This window comes from Cynara cardunculus (assembly GCF_001531365.2).
Source record: "Cynara cardunculus var. scolymus isolate 2C chromosome LG 16, CcrdV1, whole genome shotgun sequence".
NCBI classification, from domain to species: Eukaryota; Viridiplantae; Streptophyta; class Magnoliopsida; order Asterales; family Asteraceae; genus Cynara; species Cynara cardunculus.
In genome coordinates this window covers 19,848,493-19,870,995 of record NC_037543.1, presented here as the reverse complement: position 1 = coordinate 19,870,995, position 22,503 = coordinate 19,848,493, and the positions used below count along the sequence as shown (strand labels likewise).

The following is a 22,503-nucleotide window of genomic DNA, read 5'->3' as shown; positions in this document are numbered from 1 at the left end:
TTTTTTATATTACAATTTAATTTAAGTTTAATAACGAAATAATTTATTTTTGGTTTATTAATATAACATTTTATAAAGATAACAATTAAATATTCTGTTAGAACTCAATGATTATCCTAATTATGTTTTAGATTTTTTATATTTAAAATGAGATGTTTATCTGTAGTTAGTTACACGAATTCAGATATGGAGCTTTAATAAGTTGTACTTATGTTCAATCTACTTGTAATATTGAGTTTTAAGTAATATGCATTAATAAACAGTACTTTACGCATAAAAAGTGGTTTTTAAGAGTTTTTGTCAAATGCTTTATAATATAGTATAGATACGAGGAAGGAACATGCGAGAGGTTAAACATTTTACGAGAATGCGAGAAGGCTCAATATCATATATGATTACGCTCCTTTATGTGTGTTTAATCATATATGATTAAGCTTGTATTTATACTATATATGGCATGTGGATCAGGTTCAAACGAGAAGTTAATCATATATGAATATATGATATTGTAACTTCTTGCCTTCTTAAAATATTTAACTTCTCGTTTGAACCTGACTCATATGCCATATATATATATATATATATATATATATATATATATATATATATATATATATATATATTATTTGTGGCACAAATGAAAACTAGTATTCAACTATAACCAAACTAGACAAACCTAACATATTCTGTTTGAAAACAGGGTCTGCAGGAAGGGGTGAAATGCATGCAGACCTAAACTCTAACCACAAATGTTTACCTCAGATCTGGTTGCCCCGCCGACGATGAATACAAAAATACGCCGCCCCATGTTTTTAAAGTCCGTAGTTGTATGACCAACTGTGGAATCACTACAAAGACAGTTCGAGAGAGGTAATTAGTAGTAATACAGAATTTTCAGGTATCACTTTTACTCCTCAACTGCTATATTAAAAGTTAAGACCTTCGGTGTGTTTAGCGTTTCTTCTGCTATATTAAAAGTTAAGACCTTCGGTGTTTTTAGCTTTTCTTCTTGCACTAGTTGTCAGTACTGCATTTTATGTCCCCTTCTCTGTTTTAACCTATTGTTTTTATTTAATTATTTTTAAAAGAAATTTCCTATTTCTATATATCTCTTGACTTGAGAAGTGTTTGTGCTTGCTAGAAAATCATGGTAGAAAGATGCATGCATACACTTCTCATATATTTCACCTTGTAAAAAGATAAAAATATAGAGTAAAATCTGTGGTTCCAGTTTCGATCAGTTTTTAACTGTACAGTACCAGTTTGAACCACTTGTGCACACCCCTAGCTTGAAAATCGGTAAAAGATTCAATCTCAACATTTGCAGTCCTAAGTTCAGTATTGAAGATTATCAAAGTATCTCCAACAAATTCTCCAAAATGGAGAATGGAACTTCAAGATCTCTAAAACAAAAATACATTAAACTCCAACAGATTCTCCATTTTGAAGAATACAACATTGATTATATTATTAAAATATTTCATTCAACTAATAAAATATTCTCTCTCTTTAAATATTTAACTTCAAAGTTTCCTATTCGTGGGAGTATATTGAAAAATATTTCTCTCATTGTAATCATTTTTGGGATGTGTCTCTAAATTTGGAGCCTCCTACTTTCTCCATTTTAGAGAGGTTTTGGATAATTTGTTGGAGCAAAAAACATGCCCAAAATCCCTAAAATCTCCGTTTTAATCCATTTTGGAGAATCTGTTGGAGATGTTGTCATAGCACGAAAAGAAAAAACTCGTTTAACTGATTTGAAGAAGATGATGTTTTCTTGCAAAGAAGAAATAGATACAAAAGCTGCTGCTAGTAACTTGATGAAGAGAAATGTGTCAAGATTACCTTGAATTTCCACCAACAGATGAATTTTGCTTTGCCCATGTGGCTGTCCTCCTTGATCTCCTTGAATGTGGATGGTTACCTGTGGGGCCACTCTTTGCTGATGCATCCTGTGTGCTCCGACTTTGACTACTTGGACCTGGACCTGGACCGTTCATGCATTGGTACTCATCCTTTGGCATCTCGTGGTTGCTAAGTTTTTCAAGCAAATCCTGAGAGAAGGAATGAATCACGATACAACATCAGTTTAATACCATCAGTACTTGGAACCGGCGAATTAGACAATTCTGACTCTAGTGCCCATTGGTATTTTAATTATAGAACAGTCAGACATATTGAACTTTTTTAAAAGATCTTTTACATACTTATCCTGATTAATGAAAATACACCAAGGGGGTGGGATGTACACAAATCTTACCTCTACCCTCAAAGAGTAGAGCAGCTATTTCCGTGAATACCCCCGGCTTGTGAGATGTGTGCAAACAAATATAAAGTTTCCCCAAAGAAATAGAGGAAATAGCAAAAGGTGATGGTGCTGGAAAAAAGAAAGTGAAACAAGAAAACAAGAATAATTATAGACAACATGGTGGTGAAAAAAGCCATGATTATGGTACCTCTAAGATGGGATAAAATCGGGAGAGTTGCCATGTTTCCTCTTCTCCTCTTTTATCCTTTCTTAATGCATGATGCCTCTAATAAAAGAACAGAAATACAACAATTATCAGAACTTCAACATATAAGCGTGAAAATATATATCGAGTTATGTTCCATGATTTTCCTCGATACATTCTATAATTACCTTTTGAGAATCAAACTTAAGGGAGAAGCTTCCATGATGTTTCTTTCTGATTTTTGTTCCCTCCAGAAATTTCATATTTTGTATTACCTTTATATCCTCAGGAGGCAATTTTGCCACCTAAGGGGCAACAGAGATAAAAAAACAAAAACAAGAACGGAGAGCATAAGTAACTTCATCAAACAATCTTGTATTTAGTGGTTTACAAAGAACTGCACACATTCTTTTTGAGTCGATCCAAGAAATTGGTAACATTTTTCCCTTTCTACCTCTTTAACGTCATTTACTTTAAAAGTGTTGTTCATTTTGGAATGTAAGAACTAGAAAGTGACTATTTGACGGCTAGATTAAGACAACTAGTTACCTGCATAAGCTTTGTTGCTTTGTCACCCTCAAACTTTTCAGGGTAAACCATTGCATAAATCATCACCAATCTCAATTTGTATTCACTATCTGTGCCCTGTATGAAGTATAAGAATATGTTAGCAGGAGAGAAATATTACATTTTAAAGCAAGCTTCTTCAGTTTTGTGTTTATATATATACATATAGGGTTAGGTTCGGGGAAAACCACAAAAAAATTGAAAAAATGAGAAACACCCAGGTAACAATTCATCTAGATGGTATGGAAATGTGTGTAAAAGTAACTTGTAAGCAATTTGTTCGGTAGAAACCAAGAAACAACTTCAATTTTACTTGTACGCACATGTGCATATCCTACAGATGAATGGTTACGAGTTGTTCCTCATTTTTTCAATTTTTTGGGGTTTTCCTCTAAATCTCCTCTATGCATACATATATATTCCCCAAGTCACCTGATAAGTCCTTAAATAGTGGAGGACTTCCTTTGTCCCAGCATCACCAAAGACAAGATCCTGCTCGAGTTGACCAAGATCTCTGAGCCCTTCATCTCTGACAATTTCGTTGATTTTTCCAGCAATCTGATTAAGAAGGAAGTTTAGTTGATCAGAACAGTAGCTTAAGCACATGCTAATCCTACCCAATTTTTACATCTCTCCTCCTTGACATGCTTAGACCCAATATAAAGATATGTCATAATAGTAATGTTGGAGTCTGCATTAGCTAGACTTGTACCATTTCTCCTAAATATACGTTGGAACCTTTATTCTCTCCTCAAGGGCAATTTTGGAGAGTAATCTAATGGGTTTCCACATATTCTTAAATGGTATCAGAGACAAAGTCTACCACTCTATGGACTCGACCCTCTGGGACAATTTTGCACATCTAGCCTCCTTTGGAAGGGGGCGTGTTGGAGTCCTACATCAGCTAGACTTGGACCATTTCTCCTTAAAGGCTCTTTTGGAAAATAATCTAATGGGGTTCCATGTAATACGAGTTGTTACACTTCCTCATCTCGCCCTTGCTACAAAACTTTGCTCCATGTAAAGAGAGTTGAATATCAGTTATACAGTTCCCCTCTTTACATGGAGCAAAGTTTTGTAGCAAGGGCGAGATGAGGAAGTGTAACAACTCGTATTACATGGATAGAAAATGGGATTTGTGATACCAATAACTTCCACCATGGTTTTAAGTTGGATTCAAAGTTATTGTGCCTGTTGCTTTGGGATTTGGGTTGTTACAAATGGTACCAGAGCTGATCCTTGTACCATCGGGATGGTGGGGCAAACCTCATCGGGTATGATAAGTCCTCAAGGAGGGTGTTTGTAACATCTTAAGGGAATCCCACATCGCCGATTACAAGGAGGAAGATTTGCTTCAATACACATTGGAAGTACATAGTAGAGAAGAAAAAATGATAACAAAGAAGAAGTAAATAAGATGTCAGACCTCTACATGGAGTGAGAGTTTCTCCATTTGTTCATTGTATGCAGGCAAAGATTGAACCATTTTCTGTATCTCCCTAGTAGATAACTCATTACCATCTCTGCATCCAAGTCAGATTTTTGCATAAGAGACTCATAAGACTAGGGTGAACCACAATGTCAAACTACATATTCCGTCCATTGCAGACTAGTACCAAAAATACAACTCAAAAAGTCTACCTACTTTACCAAAATCTTCTGATATTTAACATGCAAATCATGCATAATTCCTCATATCATCAGGCTGTCTTGTCCATGTACAATTATATGACATTTCAATTTTTTATTGTAAAGCACTACATAATGTTATTATATCTCGTCCAGGCTAGCAGTTGTAGTCCCAGTGAGGAATTATAAGAACAAATGGTGAGGAAATAATGTTTGAGCAAGTAAGAAGTTCTTCAGGATAACCTAGATGTCCTAAGTTCAAATCTGCCCTTGAGTATTGTCAGTGGCGAACCCAGGAATTTTGGTGAGAGGGACCGGTATTTAATTAACATAATATAAATATAATATAAGTTAAATAAAAACACAGAAATGAGAAACAACTTATATCCTTCAAAGGAAATGAATTTGGAGTAATACTTGATTAGGGGATCTGACAGTTTCCTTATGGGGCCAGAATAAGGTCAGAAAAGTGAGGTTTAGGGGAAGACCACCCAAAAATGAAAAATTGAGGAACACACTAATAATGGTTCATCGTATGCACATGTCCTAGTTTCTATGCACGTGTGCATGATTTTCACATATGCATACTGTATACACATATGCATACCATACAGATGAATGTTTACTGGGGTGTTCCTCAATTTTTTATTTTCTTGCGGTTTTCCCCTGAACCTAGTCGGTATATATAATAAATAAAATGTACACTGATTTTTCTTTTTAAATTCATGGAGGGCAGCGATCCCCTCCCTTCAATGTAGATCCACCTATGGGTATTGTCCACTAAATTACCGGTGTTGTGTCAATTGGCAAGCAGTAAATTTGTCTCCCAGGTAGTGGTTCCTGTATTTGACTGGCAACAGAAAAGATATCTACATACGATATGACATCATAAAAACAGCCCAGAGACATGCAGAATTATCAATCACTTACAAATGGACTAAGAAAATAAATCATGTGTCCATAGTTTGCTCGCACCAACCTTTGCTGTAATTGTGCAGCTTTATTTTTTGACATAAAATTTTGCATCTTGTCGCTCAATCTTTCACTGGCCTGATATGGCAGCAGATGAAAAGGCATCAAAACTTATTATATTCCCAAGTGAACAGAAAACAAAAATAGAGACGTACTTCTGCTATATGTAAATGACGCATTTCAAGCCAAACTGGATCATGATCTTCCAAAAGGAACTCCTTTTTCTGAGGCTCGCCACCAGATTTACTGGGGACCTACATACAACATGCTTCACTATTCACAGCATGCCCCTAAACCTTATTTTACTCTATTCAGAAAACCAATTTCCATGCAGACGAAGTATCATGTGAGAATAGGAGTTAATGTGAGAAGCGTAAGAAGGAATCTGGACCTTTGATCACTTTTAATCTCACCCCACCATATTAATTGCGCTTCTCATGGGAATTGATCCGGTGCATCTCATTAATTAGGATTGATCCAAGGGTGTAGATCCCTTCTTACCCTTCTCATCATAACTTCCGTTCTCACAGGAATCCAACCTTTCCATGTAAAACATACCTCCTGCACATATTTGTTTCCCTCCAAGTCTAACAAATCATGGCACATTGCATCATAAGTCCATTCATGAATGATGGGTGCAATCTGAACTTTGTACATTGTTATACAGACAGTAAGAGGTCAAAAAACTATGAAGACGATACAGAAAGAAAAACAATGAAAAACTAAGCTTACCAGATCAACAGATCTATCCACAATGAGAAACTCACATGTTTCAGTCTGCGGAAAGTTAGGAATTGTAGTCTTATACATTGTAATGCAGTTCCAAACAGCAGAAGCAAGTTTTACAGGCACCAAATCACGTAATGTTGCTGCAGAAGATCCATCCATGCCCTTTGAACGGTACCATACAACAGGAAACTCCTAAAAAGATGCAAACATGTTCAGCCTTCCAAAAAATGGCTTAAAAATATGAATATTTTCCTGGGAAGACTTCGATATAGGACTACTAGCTTTGATGCAAGTATGCAGCAAAACAAATGTTTCTTTAATAGGCTCACCTTAAGCTTCTCAATGAAACAAAATTAATGTTGTTTTAGAAATACACTTCTATGACATCCTTGATTCTACAAAAATCACACATTTGTCCTTACTTTTATGTAGCTTTATCTGGTGACTGGTGCCAAAGCCAATTGGTTTTACGGGATTCTACAAGGAGAAGACTAGTGTGTTTTAGGTGCTTTTTTTTTCCTATTAGCTGAATCCACCATTTGAAGTTCAATAGTACTTCTAGGGAGCCATACACAATCATCTTTGCTATCTAGCCATCTATGTTGATGCCATCGCTTCATTGTTAGATCCCACATTGGTTGGAGAGGGGAATAAAGGTTTCCTTATAAGAAACTGGATACCTCCTCTGATACCATCTTATAACAATTACATGGGCAGATCTATGACCTAGTGGTAGGGTACAAGAACAATATACCAGTAAACAGACTAAAAGTCGATGTAGTAAAAGATATACCAGATCTGATATCTTATTTACAAGAGGATATTTTTTTCACTAGAGGTTATCTACTCCTTCCATTTACTTCTATTTCTTTTGTTTATAAAGTTATGTGGCCAATAAATGAGAGGAGAAAAGGTAGTTTACTGATATTCACTAATAGTAACTAGTGTGAACTCGGTCTCTACCTATTGTATTGCCAACTAGAGAGTGATTTGAACTCCGTTAAGTCTAGTTGGCAACTGAACAAAGCTCTYGATCAACTAAAGTCAGTGTCCGGATCAGGAAAAGTCTCAGGTGACTGAAGAACTCAGCGACGACTTGACAAAAGAAACCCTAAAAATGGACATGAAGGAACTTATATAAGGGGAACCAATTGGGACAAAACCTCTATGAAGCTAGTATGATAAGTGTGAAGGTATGAGTACAGTTAGCCCTTTCTATTTTCCATCTTAAAAACTGTAACATGAGGTAACATAATAGAAGCTTATGTTTTTACTCTTACCTTCAATGAAGCAAAAACAGTAGCAATGCGACTGGCCATTGTGTTCATGCAAACATCAAATTGGCGAGAATTCTCAGCAGCTTGGCTGTACAGGTCTTGTAAGGCTCTGTCATGATCAGTTGTAAATGCCTACAATGACATGCAATCAAACAAAGATCGTGCATGACCCAAGAAATAAAAGAGTACTGACACAAGTAACAAATGGAAGAATGACAGCTACCTGACTTTCAATAGGAAAATACTCCAAGTTCATCTGCAATGAAATCATCGTTCGGATCATATCTCTGAACTTTCTACTCATGGACCCAAGAACAAGAAAAAAGGCTCAAAAGAACAAGAGGATGGTGATCTTAACCTCTCTCAGAGCACCAATGCGTGGTACAACACTCATATCGCTCTTGATATGAGTAATCAACTCCTTTGGGGTAGAACAACTAAAATAAATAAATGCTCTGCAACAGAAGGAACAAACCAGAAAAAACGAAACAGATATAAGGTAATGAACCAAATAAATAAGGCCTAGTTTCAAGGGAATTACATCTTTTTGCATACTTCCTATATAAAGGTTCTCTTCCCGACATGTCCGATAGAAACATTACAATGCTGCGAACCAAATAATAAGAGTCAGACTCACCAGCTATAAAACGAATACAGTATACATATTCTAGTTCTTTATAGGGAAAGTGCTTTGTGAGCTGCTAAAAATTTGATTGTATACAATGTGCACCAGGGCTAATCAAGAATGAAATGTTAGACTGTAAACATGAACCCTAGAAGCAACCAAGAACCATATGGACAGAATACTGCAAGAATGCAGAGATAAGAACGGGTGAAGTGAAACACGAAATATGATGGTGAGTTGGTGACTGATACAGTTTGTAATTATATGCAGAATCCCCACAAGGATGTACAATGTAAAAATCAATTACGAACACTTGCAACTCACACAGATAGGCCTACCATAAATAGTGATCTTATTACTGAATGAGAGCTGAATGAAGACTATTATACGAATATGTTTGGTGCTTAAGAAATAATCTCTGAACTCAGGGTAAAGATGTGGACTTATAAATGTGGTAAAAATAGAAGGGTTTTGTTTTGCCAACATAGCATGACAAGCAATGGGAAGAAGGAAGCACCACTAATTATAATTGGTAATTAAGTAGAGTTCATATTTGTCTATCACCATAACTAGATGCAGGATGAAAAGAAAGCAACATCAAAAAATAGGGGACATACTTCTCTTTAATTGGTTGAATGAAATATATGACATCCATAGAAGGCATAGGCTGCCTTCTCTTGAAAAGGTCTTCCACCACTGCAGAAAAAAGTAGACATGTAATATAGGACACTGGCAGATGCCTGTATAAACATTTACAAATACAAGCCATCGAGGAAACATTAGATTTAAAATAAAAAAAAAATTGGATATAGGATCTTGGGAGCTAAGCAGCATCAGTTTCGTAAAATTAGCAGGATACCAATGAAATTAAATTCTACTACCACTACATCTGCCTGAATTACAGAGCTGCTCACATTGTGATTGGTACAACTTCTCTTTTTTTTCACATTTTTGAACATAGAGAATTGCAATCCAAGTAGATCCATCTAGATCATCAATCAATTTACAGAAGAAGAAAATTTTATATCTTCAGCAACTAAAATACATAACACAGGGATTGACATTTTATATGCTTACACGAAATTCCTTGATCTGTGATATCCGTCATTTTGCATGAAGCAGACATAACTTTCAGAGTGACTTTATCCATAATAAGTACCTGTACAAGGCCAGTAACATTAATAAAATTATATCTCAGCATCATTTAAACGTTAGATGCCTGAATGAACAGATAAAACTAAAAGAAATTTGGGATCCCATAAACTATGAGTCTCCACAACCTGCTTCAGGAAAGATTTAATATATTGCCCTTAACTATTCAAAAGGATTTCTTATGCCAAACCTGCAACTAACACGTAAGGAAATTCCAAAGTTCTCACCCCCTTTCATCCAAACTTATGCCAACTATTATCATGCAAAATATACAAAACAATACATAATCCATTAAACTTGGCCAATAATCTTCTAAGACCCACACCCAAGTTCCATAGCTTTTGGTCCGCTATCCCGATCATGATTTTCCTACCCCCAGAGGGGACCCGTCCATTATTATTTTTATTGATATGTTTGTAGGATAGATAGAGATAAAATGAAATCCATATGGATTCTCTATTCCTAATGGCTGTGGTACCGAAAATACTGTTAAAGAAAAGAGTAGACAAGGAATGAAAATCTCCCTCTCGAAATTCACTATGAATCTTTGGGGACCTATTACGAGATTTATGGGCCAGGGAGCCATTCCATTGACTCGTACTGATGAGAATTTTACTCCACCCACTACAGGCCAAGCAGCTACAAAGAAATGTAAAGAACGAGAGTTGTTGAAACTAGCATATTGGAAGAACGCCCATGTTGTGGCAATTCCACCCAGAAGGTAATGGGTTACTCTTTTAAATTTAAAAACAGATCAGTCGGCCGGGTCTACGAATCTATTCTAACCAGGTGTCTTCCAGATTAAGTTATGTGGAGTTGAAGTGAAAACCCAAGGCGTCAATACTATTATTTGCATCATAGGCTGTGTAGGATTAAAACATAACCTTAATGCATTGCTAAATTCTCAAATCATATAGTATTATCACATATGCTGTTTTAAGTTCCCATCGTGTTTGTTCAAGACTCTCTGTTCTTCAATTCTTCATCATAGTCGCACAATTTGCATTTCCTTTGTTTCTTATGATAGGTTTGGCTCAGTTTTACTTCTCCTGCCACTCCTCGGGATTTTCAATTTTTTTTCTTTTTTTGGGGTTGATGGAAAGGACTAGGGAATTCGTTAGCAGTTTAACCATCTCAAACAGTTACACTACATTGTAGCATCTGTACATAGATCCTTTGAAGTAGTCCCTCACACATATTTGGCGTAAGTCTACTATTTAGTGTACTTGTTAGTTATAAAGAAAATTCAAGTAAGGGTGTTTTCTTGATTCAGTTCCCATTTTGTTCCGTCTCCGGTATTTATAATATGTAGAAAATAGCAGCATATTGAATAGAATGGAAAAACAAAATAATTTCAATCATCATATTGTTATAAGGTCACATAAACTTGCATAGACAATAAGTTTCTGCTTACAACATATAAAGAATAAAAAAATCAGGATCAAAGTGAAGGATTGTTTTGAGCAACTGAAGGAAGTATATGGTCAGGGTAAAAATAGAAGATGAAAAGCAAAGGTAGCATCCTGACTTAATAGATAAGCCAAAGGTTCCACCAAAGAGCAAAAGTATGTCAAGGTGACAAAGATATCGTTTGAAAAATACAAGATTAAGGATAACTAACATAGATCATTCATCCTAGATTTGACCCCCATGATTCAATCCTATTACGAATTCTCTCTCTATGTGTATCACGCACACCAATATATCTTCTTTTCTCTCTCTCTCTCTCTCTCTCTCTCTCAATTTTTGTAATCAAGTGACAGGTTTGGTTATCATCTCAGTGCTTTCAACACTGAACAATTTCTTTAGCTCAATATCATCCATGATCTCTTTAACTGGTACAAGAAGCAAGCTTCTGCCATGGAAAGCATAAGGGAAAATTGTTCAGCTAAGATTACTCGAGTGTTGTGTAGGTCTTCAAATTGAACTCACACTCGTATACTCCCCAGTAAATTACAAGGGGCATGTCGATGAAAAAAGGGGGGGGGGGGGGGGGTCTAAAAACGTTACTCCCTCGGGTGTGGTCTCATTGGTCTTCAGAAAATAAGCATAAGAAATCTAGGCATATATAGGTTGCTCTTATTGAATATATTCCATGATGTAAATATGATGTGCATACCTTCCAACTTGATCTTGAGTCCCCTGATGAGGATGATTTGAGCATTTCATGCAGCAACCCTGCAAGATAATGATCCATTTTTACATCATGAAAGAAAACTAAAATTAGCCAAAAGTTATCACAAGGTAACTGATTAAACGAAAACTAAACAAAGTAAAAGAGAAAATAAAAGAAAATGAGAGGGAAAAGGCTATTGAGATTGCCCATAAGTTTACAATGAGAGGTTGAGTGTTCAATCACAGCAATATGCACATCATGTTAATCATGTCTGATATAAAAGAGACCACACACATATAGTACATGTTAAGGAACAGTAGTACACTAATGAACGCATTTGAGTCACAACAATGCTCCAAATGCAAACAACTAACCAATCTAGTCCCCCAGTAGCAACTAGTGCTCATAAAACACACCGACTGAATACATGGATAATGGTTGTATTATTAGCAAGCATATAGTCTGCTATCAACAAAGCATGGCATGCAACTTTAAAAACAATATAAAATAAATAGGAAGAGAAGTGAACACCTAGATTTATGTGGAAAACCCAAAACTGCGGACATAGTAGCTGAGACGGTCCAACTATCACAATGTTGGTACAAGCTTGATTGTGCTTTCAATGCACTTACAACGAAGAAGGGAGTAAAGGGTGTGTGATGAACAACAAACATTGCTATTTTTTTGGGTTACAACAAACTTTGCTCTACTTTGGCATTAAAAACCTGTCATTGTCGACAGACCGACTTTTAAGCAACCTTGAAGGTTGTGCATCAGCTCGCCTGGTTTCAAATTCCAAGTTGCACGCTACTTCTTGAGTGAATTGGGAAGTCGCATACGTCTTTTTGGGTGAATTTGAAGGCATTTTCAACACTATATGTAATGGATTGGGTGAATTTGAAGGCATCCTTCACGATGACAAGAGCCATGTACAGTGTCTCACGAACTCAATTTTCCAACTTCCACCTCCTTTATCATCAAATACTAAAAGGGAACACTAGATCAATGCTATGAGAACAACAAAGGGAATGAGGAACACTTCATTTCGGTGTTCTGTTTCGGATGGTAGGAAACAGTAGGCACAAAGTGGCTACCTTGGGTGGAGCATTGGTATAACAACCCATATCACCTACAGGAAAGGAAACTAACTTTACACATTTCAAGGACATCGTCTCTTTATAGGAACTCTTGGGGACGCAAAATTAAGGAAGCAGACTAGGTGGGAACCTATAGCTAGCCTAGACTGGAAGAAGGGATCAAAAGAGATAGAGAGGATGGGGGCAGGGTTAGTGAGGTGGCACTTAGATCTTCTGAGAACCTATATTAGGCTAGGGCCATGTAGTTATTCCTAGCTTGGTTATATTATCTTGCACCTGCTTCTGTTCATACGTTCTGTTTGTTTGTTTGTCAATCGTTTGAATGTTATTGCTTACTTCTAACTTGTTTAAGTTTTCAAATTTTAGCCCTGCGTTTCATATTTTCAAGTTCTTCTTATATGCTAGTTCTGCAATTTTTTGAGCAAGCTTTTATCTTTTCTTCTCACACACTTTGCACAACTGGTCAACTGCACAAGTTGGTGTCTTCATGAGAAAAATCTCTCTATCCTTCGGGAGAGATGTCAGGTGCATATATCCCACCACCAGGTGAGACATACCGGGCTTATTTGGTTTAGTTTTTAACGTGATATAATAAAATATCTTAAGCTTTTTACATGCATTCCTTAGAAGTTCTTTTACTAAAAGTGGGCCAGAGAAAAACTTCAATCTAGCAATAAACATAAACTTAAAACAACCAAATGGTAAATTCCGCCATCCCTAAGTCATCTGAGCAATTTAAAGCACGTTCTTGTAATTGCAGCAGCAAAACAAATCAATAACTTCGTGCAGGGTAAAAGCATTATACATTATATATATCATCATTGAATTCGATTACTAAAAATCAATCCTGGAAATAGAAACTTACTATCACGGCTGATTTGACGGAAATTCTTATACTCTCCGCCATGAGACGACGGATCAGAATCGGTGCATGACATTGGATTATAACTCTCACTTATCTCCGATCAACAAAATAAGAATCAGAAATTCGAAAATTCAAATTTCAGAAATGAAAAGTAATCGATCGTCAAGACAAAATCCAATTGTAGAGAGAGAATGTAGAGGGAGAACAAGCGAGAACGAAGGAGAGGGATGCCAGAGACAGATTGTCATATTCTAAGGGGTGACGGTTTTTAAGCGCTCTTTGTTTCCCACGAAAAGATGGAATTTACAAAAACAGTCCCTGAACTATTCATTAATCTGCAAATTTCATCGATTAAGAAATAAATTTGCATTTTTTTCCCTAATTCAATTATTTTTCCTCACGATAAAAATGTGTTGTTCCAAAAGCTCATGTCCTATCTCTTCCCTGTTAATGATGTCTATTTATATGATTGGTGGACAAGAATATGACGTAAGAATTTGGGACAACAGACTTTTATCTGATCCGCACACTCATTGGTTGCATTTTCAAGATAATTATTATAACTTGAAAATTTATTAATCAGATAATCAACATTAATTAATGATAGTTAGTATTTTACTCTTTCATTTCATTTTTTTTTATTAATCTGGGTATTCAACCCGTTATGCGAGACGACTAATTCCAAAGTGACCATCTGCTTTGCGGGTAGCCCGAGTTCATCACATTTGAACATTCGTGGCCATAAGGGAGTTTTTATTTCTCCTTGGATTTGAACCTGGGACCTCAAGACATTTTTGACATTTGGAGTTCAAGCTCAAACCAATCAGACACCATTCTTGTGGTTCTTTCATTTCATTGATCACTTTTCTTATAACTTCTTGTATAGTTATGCAAAAGTGATTATTTCACTTTAATCAGACAAAAAATCATAAACAAAACTCGAAAATCATAATAAGCACTTGAGATACACATCTAGACATCTCTCGTTCATTATGTCATAATCTATTTTTGCTATTTTCAATTGTCGAAACGATTACTAAACAATCTGTATTTTCTTATGCAGCTGCAACTTAACCGTCTATGAGATACATGATTGAGATGGAAACATCCCTTTATGTAGACGTGATTGGGCAGTACGAAACGAGACAGGATTGGACAGATGAGAACGAGATACGTAGGTTTTGATTTGACATAACTAGTTCAGTAATTTATCATTCTTGTTTCATCTTTCAGGCTTTTATTTCATTTAATCTGGTAGGACAAAAGAATGCTTTTTTACACCCACTCGTTCTTGTTTCATCTTTAGTCTTAAGTTGCGCCAAACATAAAACAACAAGTTTATATCTTGTTCTGCTTCGTCTTCAATCTTAAGGGCCAAAATGGTAAAAGATGTTTCTTGAGGGATGAAACATGTTCATTTTTGAAATAGTCCTAGAACGGCCTTTGTAGTTGCCTCCGACTATGCGTTCGTTTGTTCGTGCCTAGGTGTGGTCTATCTTTTTTTTATATTAATTTTCTATTATACCCCCTGTAATATCAAATTTTGTTTGTTTCAGTCCTTGTATTTTCACTGGCATACTCGTCAACTATTATTTATCAATTTGATGTTTAAAGTTTTAAAATTGAGTAATTAATTACTTATACCAACTGAATTTCAAGTTTATAAAAATTTATGTGATTTGTTGTCTAAAAAGGGACATATTGCATGAAAAAATAACGTACTTTAACTTGATTTTTATTTTGAGTAACATAAATTCAAAACTTTCATTTTGGTACATAAGATGTAAAATTTATAACATTTAAGTACCCTGGTAACACGTTGAAAACTGAATTAAATTTACTCATTATACCAGATTTCTTCGTACATCATCGTCCACGTAGGCTGTACACATGTACGATAGTGCTGACATGGTATTTCTTGATGTATTCTTTTTACCACGTTATCAAAATAGATATTTTCAAACTACAGATCTTTATATAAAAAAAATATTATCCAAAGATTATCTAAAATGGTTGGTTAATTGATGTTGAGTTTCTATAATAAATCAAAATCAATATAGTTTTATAATGTCGAATTTTATGGTTGTTTTCAGTTCTCAGATAATCCCGTCAAAAATTTATAACGTTTTTATGATTAACTGTATGGTATAATATTACATTATAGGCATCAAATTTTTACTGTAACAATATGTTTTCTTAAGTATATAATATTTATATATGTCAAATGCAATAAATAAACTCACACACCCTACTCACCTTTGGTGATGTTTGAACCTCTAACATCTTAAAAGACCAAAAACTACAATACCACTAGACCAAAGACCCTTTGGCTACTGTAACAATATGTTAAAGGGTATATCTTTTCGTTGATTCTGTAACAATGTCATTTTATGTCCTCAAATTTTCTATAATGATATTCCTGATTCTATGAGTTATGATGTTTGTTTTTTTAGCTCTCTGCCAAGTTGTGTGGTCTTTTGATCATGGAAATAAGGTTGAAATAAATAAAATTTGATTTAAAACAGTTTTATCTGAGTAATCATTTTTCAAAATGTTATTCTTTTTACTGTTGCAATGTTTTTGAAAAATCTTATAGATGTATATGCAGTAATCATAAACTTACCAGTGTATTTAATATGTCAAAAACTGTTGAAGAGAAAACTTAAAAATCGATGATCAGTGATAAAGTTGAATATGGTATAAAAGTTTGTTTTCATGAAACATGACATGAGATACAAAAAAAGACGATAAACAATATCATAAAAGGCATGGATCGTATTCTCGAACCCTTTTTATTGATTTCTTAGATTTGAACTATTTATGTATTTGCTATCTTAAAAATAAAATAAAAGTATTATTTACAAGAATATATATATATATAGGTGGAGGTTCAAACGAGAACCCATGTGATTTACGAGAATGCGAGAACAATCTAATAACCTCAAACTTTTTTAATTAATAAATTAACTTATATTAAATATAAATAAATTAATAAGAGCAGTAATGTAATTAATTAATTTTATAATTTTTATTTTATTTTAATTAGTCATAATTATCTTTTTTTTTTCCTGCACGTTCTTTTCCACTATCTCCTCTCCCCTTGTGATAATTGTGTGACCATAACCTATCGAAACCATGATCAATCAAGTGTAACCATAACCTATCGAAACCATGAGTAATCGTTGTGATAAATGTGTGATTGTCTAACCCTAACCGATCGAAACCATGAGTAATCGTTGTGATAAATGTGTGATTGTCTAACCCTAACCGATCGAAACCATGATCAAATTGAATGCGCAAGTGATGTTATAATAGTGATATCACATGATTATCACACTCATATCACACCAAATCGTTTAGTGGATTTCGCCCATAATCGTTGTGATAAATGTGTGATCGTCTAATTCTAACCGATCGAAACATGATCAAATCGAGTGCGCTATTATGGTAGTGATATCACATGATTATCACACACATATCACACCAAATCGGTAGTCGATTTTCTAAGTTAACCCTAGCCGAGCGGAATCCTTGTGATAATTGTGTGATAATCACATGATTATCACACCCAAAKCACACCCAAATCAWACCAAATCATGTTGATATAAGCGATAATGTGATAATCACATGATTATCACACCCAWAKCACACCCAAATCAYACCAAATCATGTTGATATAAGCGATAATGTGATAATCACATGATTATCACACCCATATCACACCCAAATCACACCAAATCATGTTGATATAAGCGATAATGTGATAATTGTGTGATAATCACATGATTATTACACTCATATCACATGATTAACCGTTTATTAGATAATGATAATCATGATCGTGTAATCGTATTAAAAGATTTTATGATATCATTTCCATTATTACCCTTTTAATTTTAATATTTTCTGAATCTTTTTAAATTTCAATTTTAGTTTTAAAAATCTTTTAATTTTTTTTTTTTTTCACAATATGTGGTTATTGGGTTGTTCTCGCATTCTCGTAAATTACAGGGGTTCTCGTTTGAACTCTTCCATATATATATATATATATATGGTATATTTCAAATGCAACCATGTTTATTTGTACAACCAATGCAACCCAATCAATTGAGATGTTTATGGAAATGATAAGAGTTCATTTATTATGATTTAAATATTTATGGAAGATGATTAGAGTTTATTAATTATGATTAATACTTTATATTAGAAAACAATCAAAACTTTTATGAAATCACATATTCATCAAATTAAATGGACGGTTGAGATTGGGTTGTACAAATGTAAAGGACTGCATAATAATTCACCTCTCTCTCTCTCTCTCTATATATATATATATATATATATAGAGAGAGAGAGAGAGAGAGGAACGATCAAATGCAAATCACCCAATTTGTACAAACCGTGCAAACCATCCTCATATGTAGATTTCATTATTTAATCTTATGAAATTTTTTCATGAAATTGTTTAATCTTGTTAAATTATTTCATATAATTTCTTTTTGATGAAGTTGTTTCATATATGGTTATGAAACTGTTTCATATATTTAATGAAACTATTTCATGTATTTCTCTAAAATTAAAATAATGAAGATGATCATATCCATGATTAACATCATCCACAATAAAAATGATTAATTAACCTTTCATAATTACAAAAAAATAAACGAAATAAAAAATTATGATTGGTTGAATAAGATTTGTACGATTTATGTAGATAATGTGGTTTACAAAGTAAACCTCCTATATATATAAATTGAGGATGTGGAGGTGTTGATGAGATCCACAAGCCATACCTAAAGCAATCGTGATTGCCACAAAGTCAAAAAAAATCACTTTACTTTTTTTAATTAATTAATTATCAACCTACCTTTAAATAATGGGAAATTACCTAAAATAATTATTTTATACGCAGTACATTAACAAAATAACTACTTTTCAGTAATTTTTCATAACATGACCATCAAAATCGTCCTTGGAGGACGATTTTGACTATAAGATATGGATGGATCCCACATGTATACTAGTTCAGATATTATATATGATATATATGAAATTGCCCTTATTTTGTCCATGGGGCGATTTTGACCTCTATTCCATCTAGTGAAGACAACTTATGACGCAGTGATTTGACACATCAATGACGATTTGACGAGACATCAGAGACGATTTTCATTGGTATTTTGTCTTTTTAGGACCAAATGTAGTGTATATATAAATCTTGTAGTATTCTCTATAAAATTGTAGTGATCCAAACACTTATACTCTCACAACTCTTAACCCTTAACACATATATGAAATCACGTCAAAGTGATAATGGTTCCAGGTATGTTGAAAGTGGCAGGTTAAGGGTTGTAAGAGTAAAATTTGTTTGGATCACTACAAGATTTATATATATTACATTCGGTCATAAAAAAAATACCAATGAAAATCTCCCCCGATGTCTCGTCAAATCGTCATTGATGTGTCAAATTGTTACGTCATAAGTTGTCTTCACTAGAACTCGAAATAGAGATCAAAATCGGCCCCATGGGGCGATTTTCACTTTTTGAGGATGATTTGCGCATTTTCAGATATAATATCTGATTTTTCTCTCCCAAATAGCATGCATATGGAACTCATCCGTACCTTATAGTCAAAATCGTCTCAATAGTCAAAATTTCTCTTTAGAGACGATTTTGATGGTCATTTTGTTAAAAAAAACCTTGAAAAATGGTCATTGTATTCATGTACAATGTATAAAATGGTTATTTTAGGTAAATTCCTTTAAATAAAACCCATTTTGTTTTTACTTTTATTTTGAAACAATTAAATTTTTTTTAGATAATAAACCTTCATAATTAACTTTCATTAAATGATCAAACTTATTTTTTCAGAATATAAAACAATTATTTCTATTTTTTCTCCAAAATAAAAGATTTTAAAAATTATTTTTTAAAATTTGGTTCTGTAAAATGCATTATTTTGAATGTTGATTTCTCAAAAATAGGAACGAGGACAAAGTTAGACAAAGTTAACGTTATCGTTTGTATAATACACTTATGCTATTCATTTAAATTAGAAAAATCCTAAAAATCCTACGAACGTTTTCATTTTAAATTATTAGATCTTTGAAATTTTTTTAATGAAGAAATCACTAAATTTTTTCATTTTTAATGATTAAGTCCCTGAACATTTTTTGGGAAAAAATAAACCACCAAACTTTTAACAATTGGTTAACTATATATCATTTTAACTCAAAAAATGTTACGTGTAACCTAAGAGAAATGTTTTAAAGTAAAAGAAAACCTAAATCAGCTTTACCATTCTCATATCCTACATCATTCAAACCCTCAAATACAACGACATCGCTCCCCCTCGCCACTACTCGTCTCCCCATCGTTTTTCATTCTCCATACAGCCCATCGTCACCGTTGGTCCTGCCATTAGTCTCCCTCTTTTTAATTTATTTTTTCTTTTTTACAACAACTTAGTGAAGCACGTATAGGCATATAAAAGAGATAGACAATTGTAAAACAATAAAAAAAGGGGGAGATCATTGGTAGGGGATAACAGTGGTGATAAAGAGCGGACGACGATGAGTCGACAAGGGGTTTAAATGACATAGGGTTTAGGAACGGTAAAACTGATTTAGGTTAATAGTTGGAACCCGAAACTCACTTGAAATCTTAAAACCCCGTGGATGTCGGGGTTCGGGTTACTTTGAGTCGGGTTGTTCGGATTTTTCGGGTTTTGCTCACCCCTAGTTTAATCTGATTCAATTTGACTCTGATAAACTTTACAGATACTAGACAGGTCTTGTGCAAGTCTTGTTTTTTATGTTTTAGTCTGATAGACTTTGGTTGATTTTGGACCATCTAAGAAAAGTTTAGGGATTTTGGGGATTTTTCGTCTTTTGGTAAAATAAGTGTGGGGAATGATTTTATATACATGATAGATGATTACTTCAAAGTCAGATGAATTTTTGGAACCTAAACTTATAACTTTCATATCTTTAAGTTTGATGATAAAATGGGGATTTTACCCACTTGATGGTTATTTATGTACAAACGTTTATGTGTAGGGTATGGTTTGACATATCTAGAAAGTTATATATTTTAGAATATAATGCAATGAATCCATAGGCATAGAAGTCGGTTTATTTGATGTGTATGAGATAATAAATTCATATTTGTAACTTGAAATAGGTATTTTGGAAGATATTTGTGGAGTTACTATCGATTTTATCTGTATCATTTTGATGGTTTAGATTACATCCTATTTTGGGGTGTTACACAAGTCAAAGACATACAAGGGACAAGGATTTCCTGCTAAATCGGGGATGGGGACGGGTATTGCACTTCCTGTCCCGTACCCGTTTATATATTAATTAATAATTTAAATATATATTATTAATTTAAACTAAATCGGTAATTCATAATTTCTTATTTTCTAACTAGGTTTAGAATCTAAAATTATTATTTTTTATGTTAGGATGCAATATTTTGGATATCAAGTCAAAATACAGTTACTCGATATGTTTTCGATAGTGCTTGATATGGTTTTGGATACTACTCGATATGGTTTTGGATATTACTCGATATGTTATGGTACGTGTGACGTCATTTTTTTTTATTAAATTGAATTTCTTTTGGTTTTACCTTATTAATTATCTCATGATATTGTGATTCATTTTCTTGTATTAAATTAATTTCCTTTTGATTTTAGATTTGTTGGAAATTTATGAAATTTAAACATGTGCGGTGTCTCACATTTTTATTTAAAATAGCTTATATAAACCAGAAAAAAGTTCCCGTTTCCGCATTGGAGATCCTGATTCCCGTTGGGGATGAGATCATATCCCCTGGTGGGGACGGGGACCGGGACGAAGATGAGGGATCGGGGATGGGATTGAGGTCCCCGTCTCATATGGGCCTCATTCCCATGCCTATTCAGGCCAAACTTTTTTGGACCAAAGTCTGCCTCCAAAATCTCAATTTGATCGGGCTTTGAGACATGACATGGACCAGGCTTCAGGCTTACTAGGCCTGGGTTTTTTCGGGTCTGGGTCGTTTTGGACTTTAGGATTGAAATTTATTTGAATTTAAATTCATACAAATTCATAAAATAAAATCACAAGAGATGAAATAGACTTGTTACTTACGTTGCAGTGTATGGGTACATTTTTAGCTGTTAACGATAATCGAGCCCAACTTATAAACCAAACAACAGTTATGAGATGATCGTACGCTCTCACGTTCCACCCTACTGTGAACTTGTACATATAATTTGTGGGGGTAGCTAAGCTAGGCACGTCTTGTGTTACTTTCCATTGGTCATCGACTCGAGTCCCTGTTAGGGTCTTTGAATGTGTTTCTCGGCTGCTAATTAATTTCAAAACGTCTCTTAGGAGGACCACGTCACCCCTTTTATTGATTAAAGCCGATGTATCTGGTTGATCACTTTTTATATGATACCATAATTTATTAATTTTTTTTAATTTTTTATGATAAATATTCAAAAAGGTCAAAAAGAGCTTTTAACATTCGAATACGGGTCTTCTTGTCGATGAACCAATTTCAACTTTGATGATTATCTTATCTCAATTATGCACGCTAGCAATGTAATTTTATGTCTTTGTACTTAACTGGTTTTTTATGTTGACAAGATTGGATTATAATTTTAAGTTTTTTTTTTAATAAATATATTGAGTTGATAAACTATTAAATATTTTAATAATCTATACTATTTTATAAAACATTTGGTTAAAACTCTTAAACTCGTTCATCCTTAAACGATTTCATCCCATATCTGAATTCGTGTAACTGACTGCAGATAAACACAATCAAATACAGGATAAACATATCATTTTAAATATAAAAAATCTAAAATATAATCAGAATAATCATTGAGTTATAACAGAATACTTAATTATTATCTTTATAAAATGTTATATTATTAAACCAAAAATAAATTATTTCATTATTAAACTTAAATTAAATTATAATAAAAAAATAAATTAAAGAAATTACATAAAAAATGAAA

At 33.8% G+C, this 22,503-nt stretch overlaps 1 protein-coding gene across 1 annotated transcript in view; it reads right to left on the bottom strand.

The window, feature by feature from the left end:
- Positions 1-13,555, bottom strand: part of LOC112529472 (protein transport Sec1a) — a 16,176-nt gene extending 2,621 nt beyond the window's left edge. The window contains exons 1-19 of the mRNA XM_025140769.1: positions 13,483-13,555; positions 11,524-11,582; positions 9,330-9,411; positions 8,870-8,948; positions 8,183-8,233; positions 7,986-8,082; positions 7,851-7,883; positions 7,631-7,759; positions 6,354-6,542; positions 6,180-6,263; positions 5,777-5,875; positions 5,629-5,699; positions 4,447-4,543; positions 3,453-3,578; positions 3,003-3,098; positions 2,642-2,758; positions 2,457-2,534; positions 1,846-2,054; positions 758-848 (exon numbers count right to left, since the gene is read on the bottom strand). Coding sequence (XP_024996537.1) covers positions 758-848; positions 1,846-2,054; positions 2,457-2,534; positions 2,642-2,758; positions 3,003-3,098; positions 3,453-3,578; positions 4,447-4,543; positions 5,629-5,699; positions 5,777-5,875; positions 6,180-6,263; positions 6,354-6,542; positions 7,631-7,759; positions 7,851-7,883; positions 7,986-8,082; positions 8,183-8,233; positions 8,870-8,948; positions 9,330-9,411; positions 11,524-11,582; positions 13,483-13,555 — 1,860 coding nt within the window. The remainder of the gene's footprint in view (positions 1-757; positions 849-1,845; positions 2,055-2,456; positions 2,535-2,641; positions 2,759-3,002; positions 3,099-3,452; positions 3,579-4,446; positions 4,544-5,628; positions 5,700-5,776; positions 5,876-6,179; positions 6,264-6,353; positions 6,543-7,630; positions 7,760-7,850; positions 7,884-7,985; positions 8,083-8,182; positions 8,234-8,869; positions 8,949-9,329; positions 9,412-11,523; positions 11,583-13,482) is intronic.
- Positions 13,556-22,503: the final 8,948 nt, after the last annotated feature.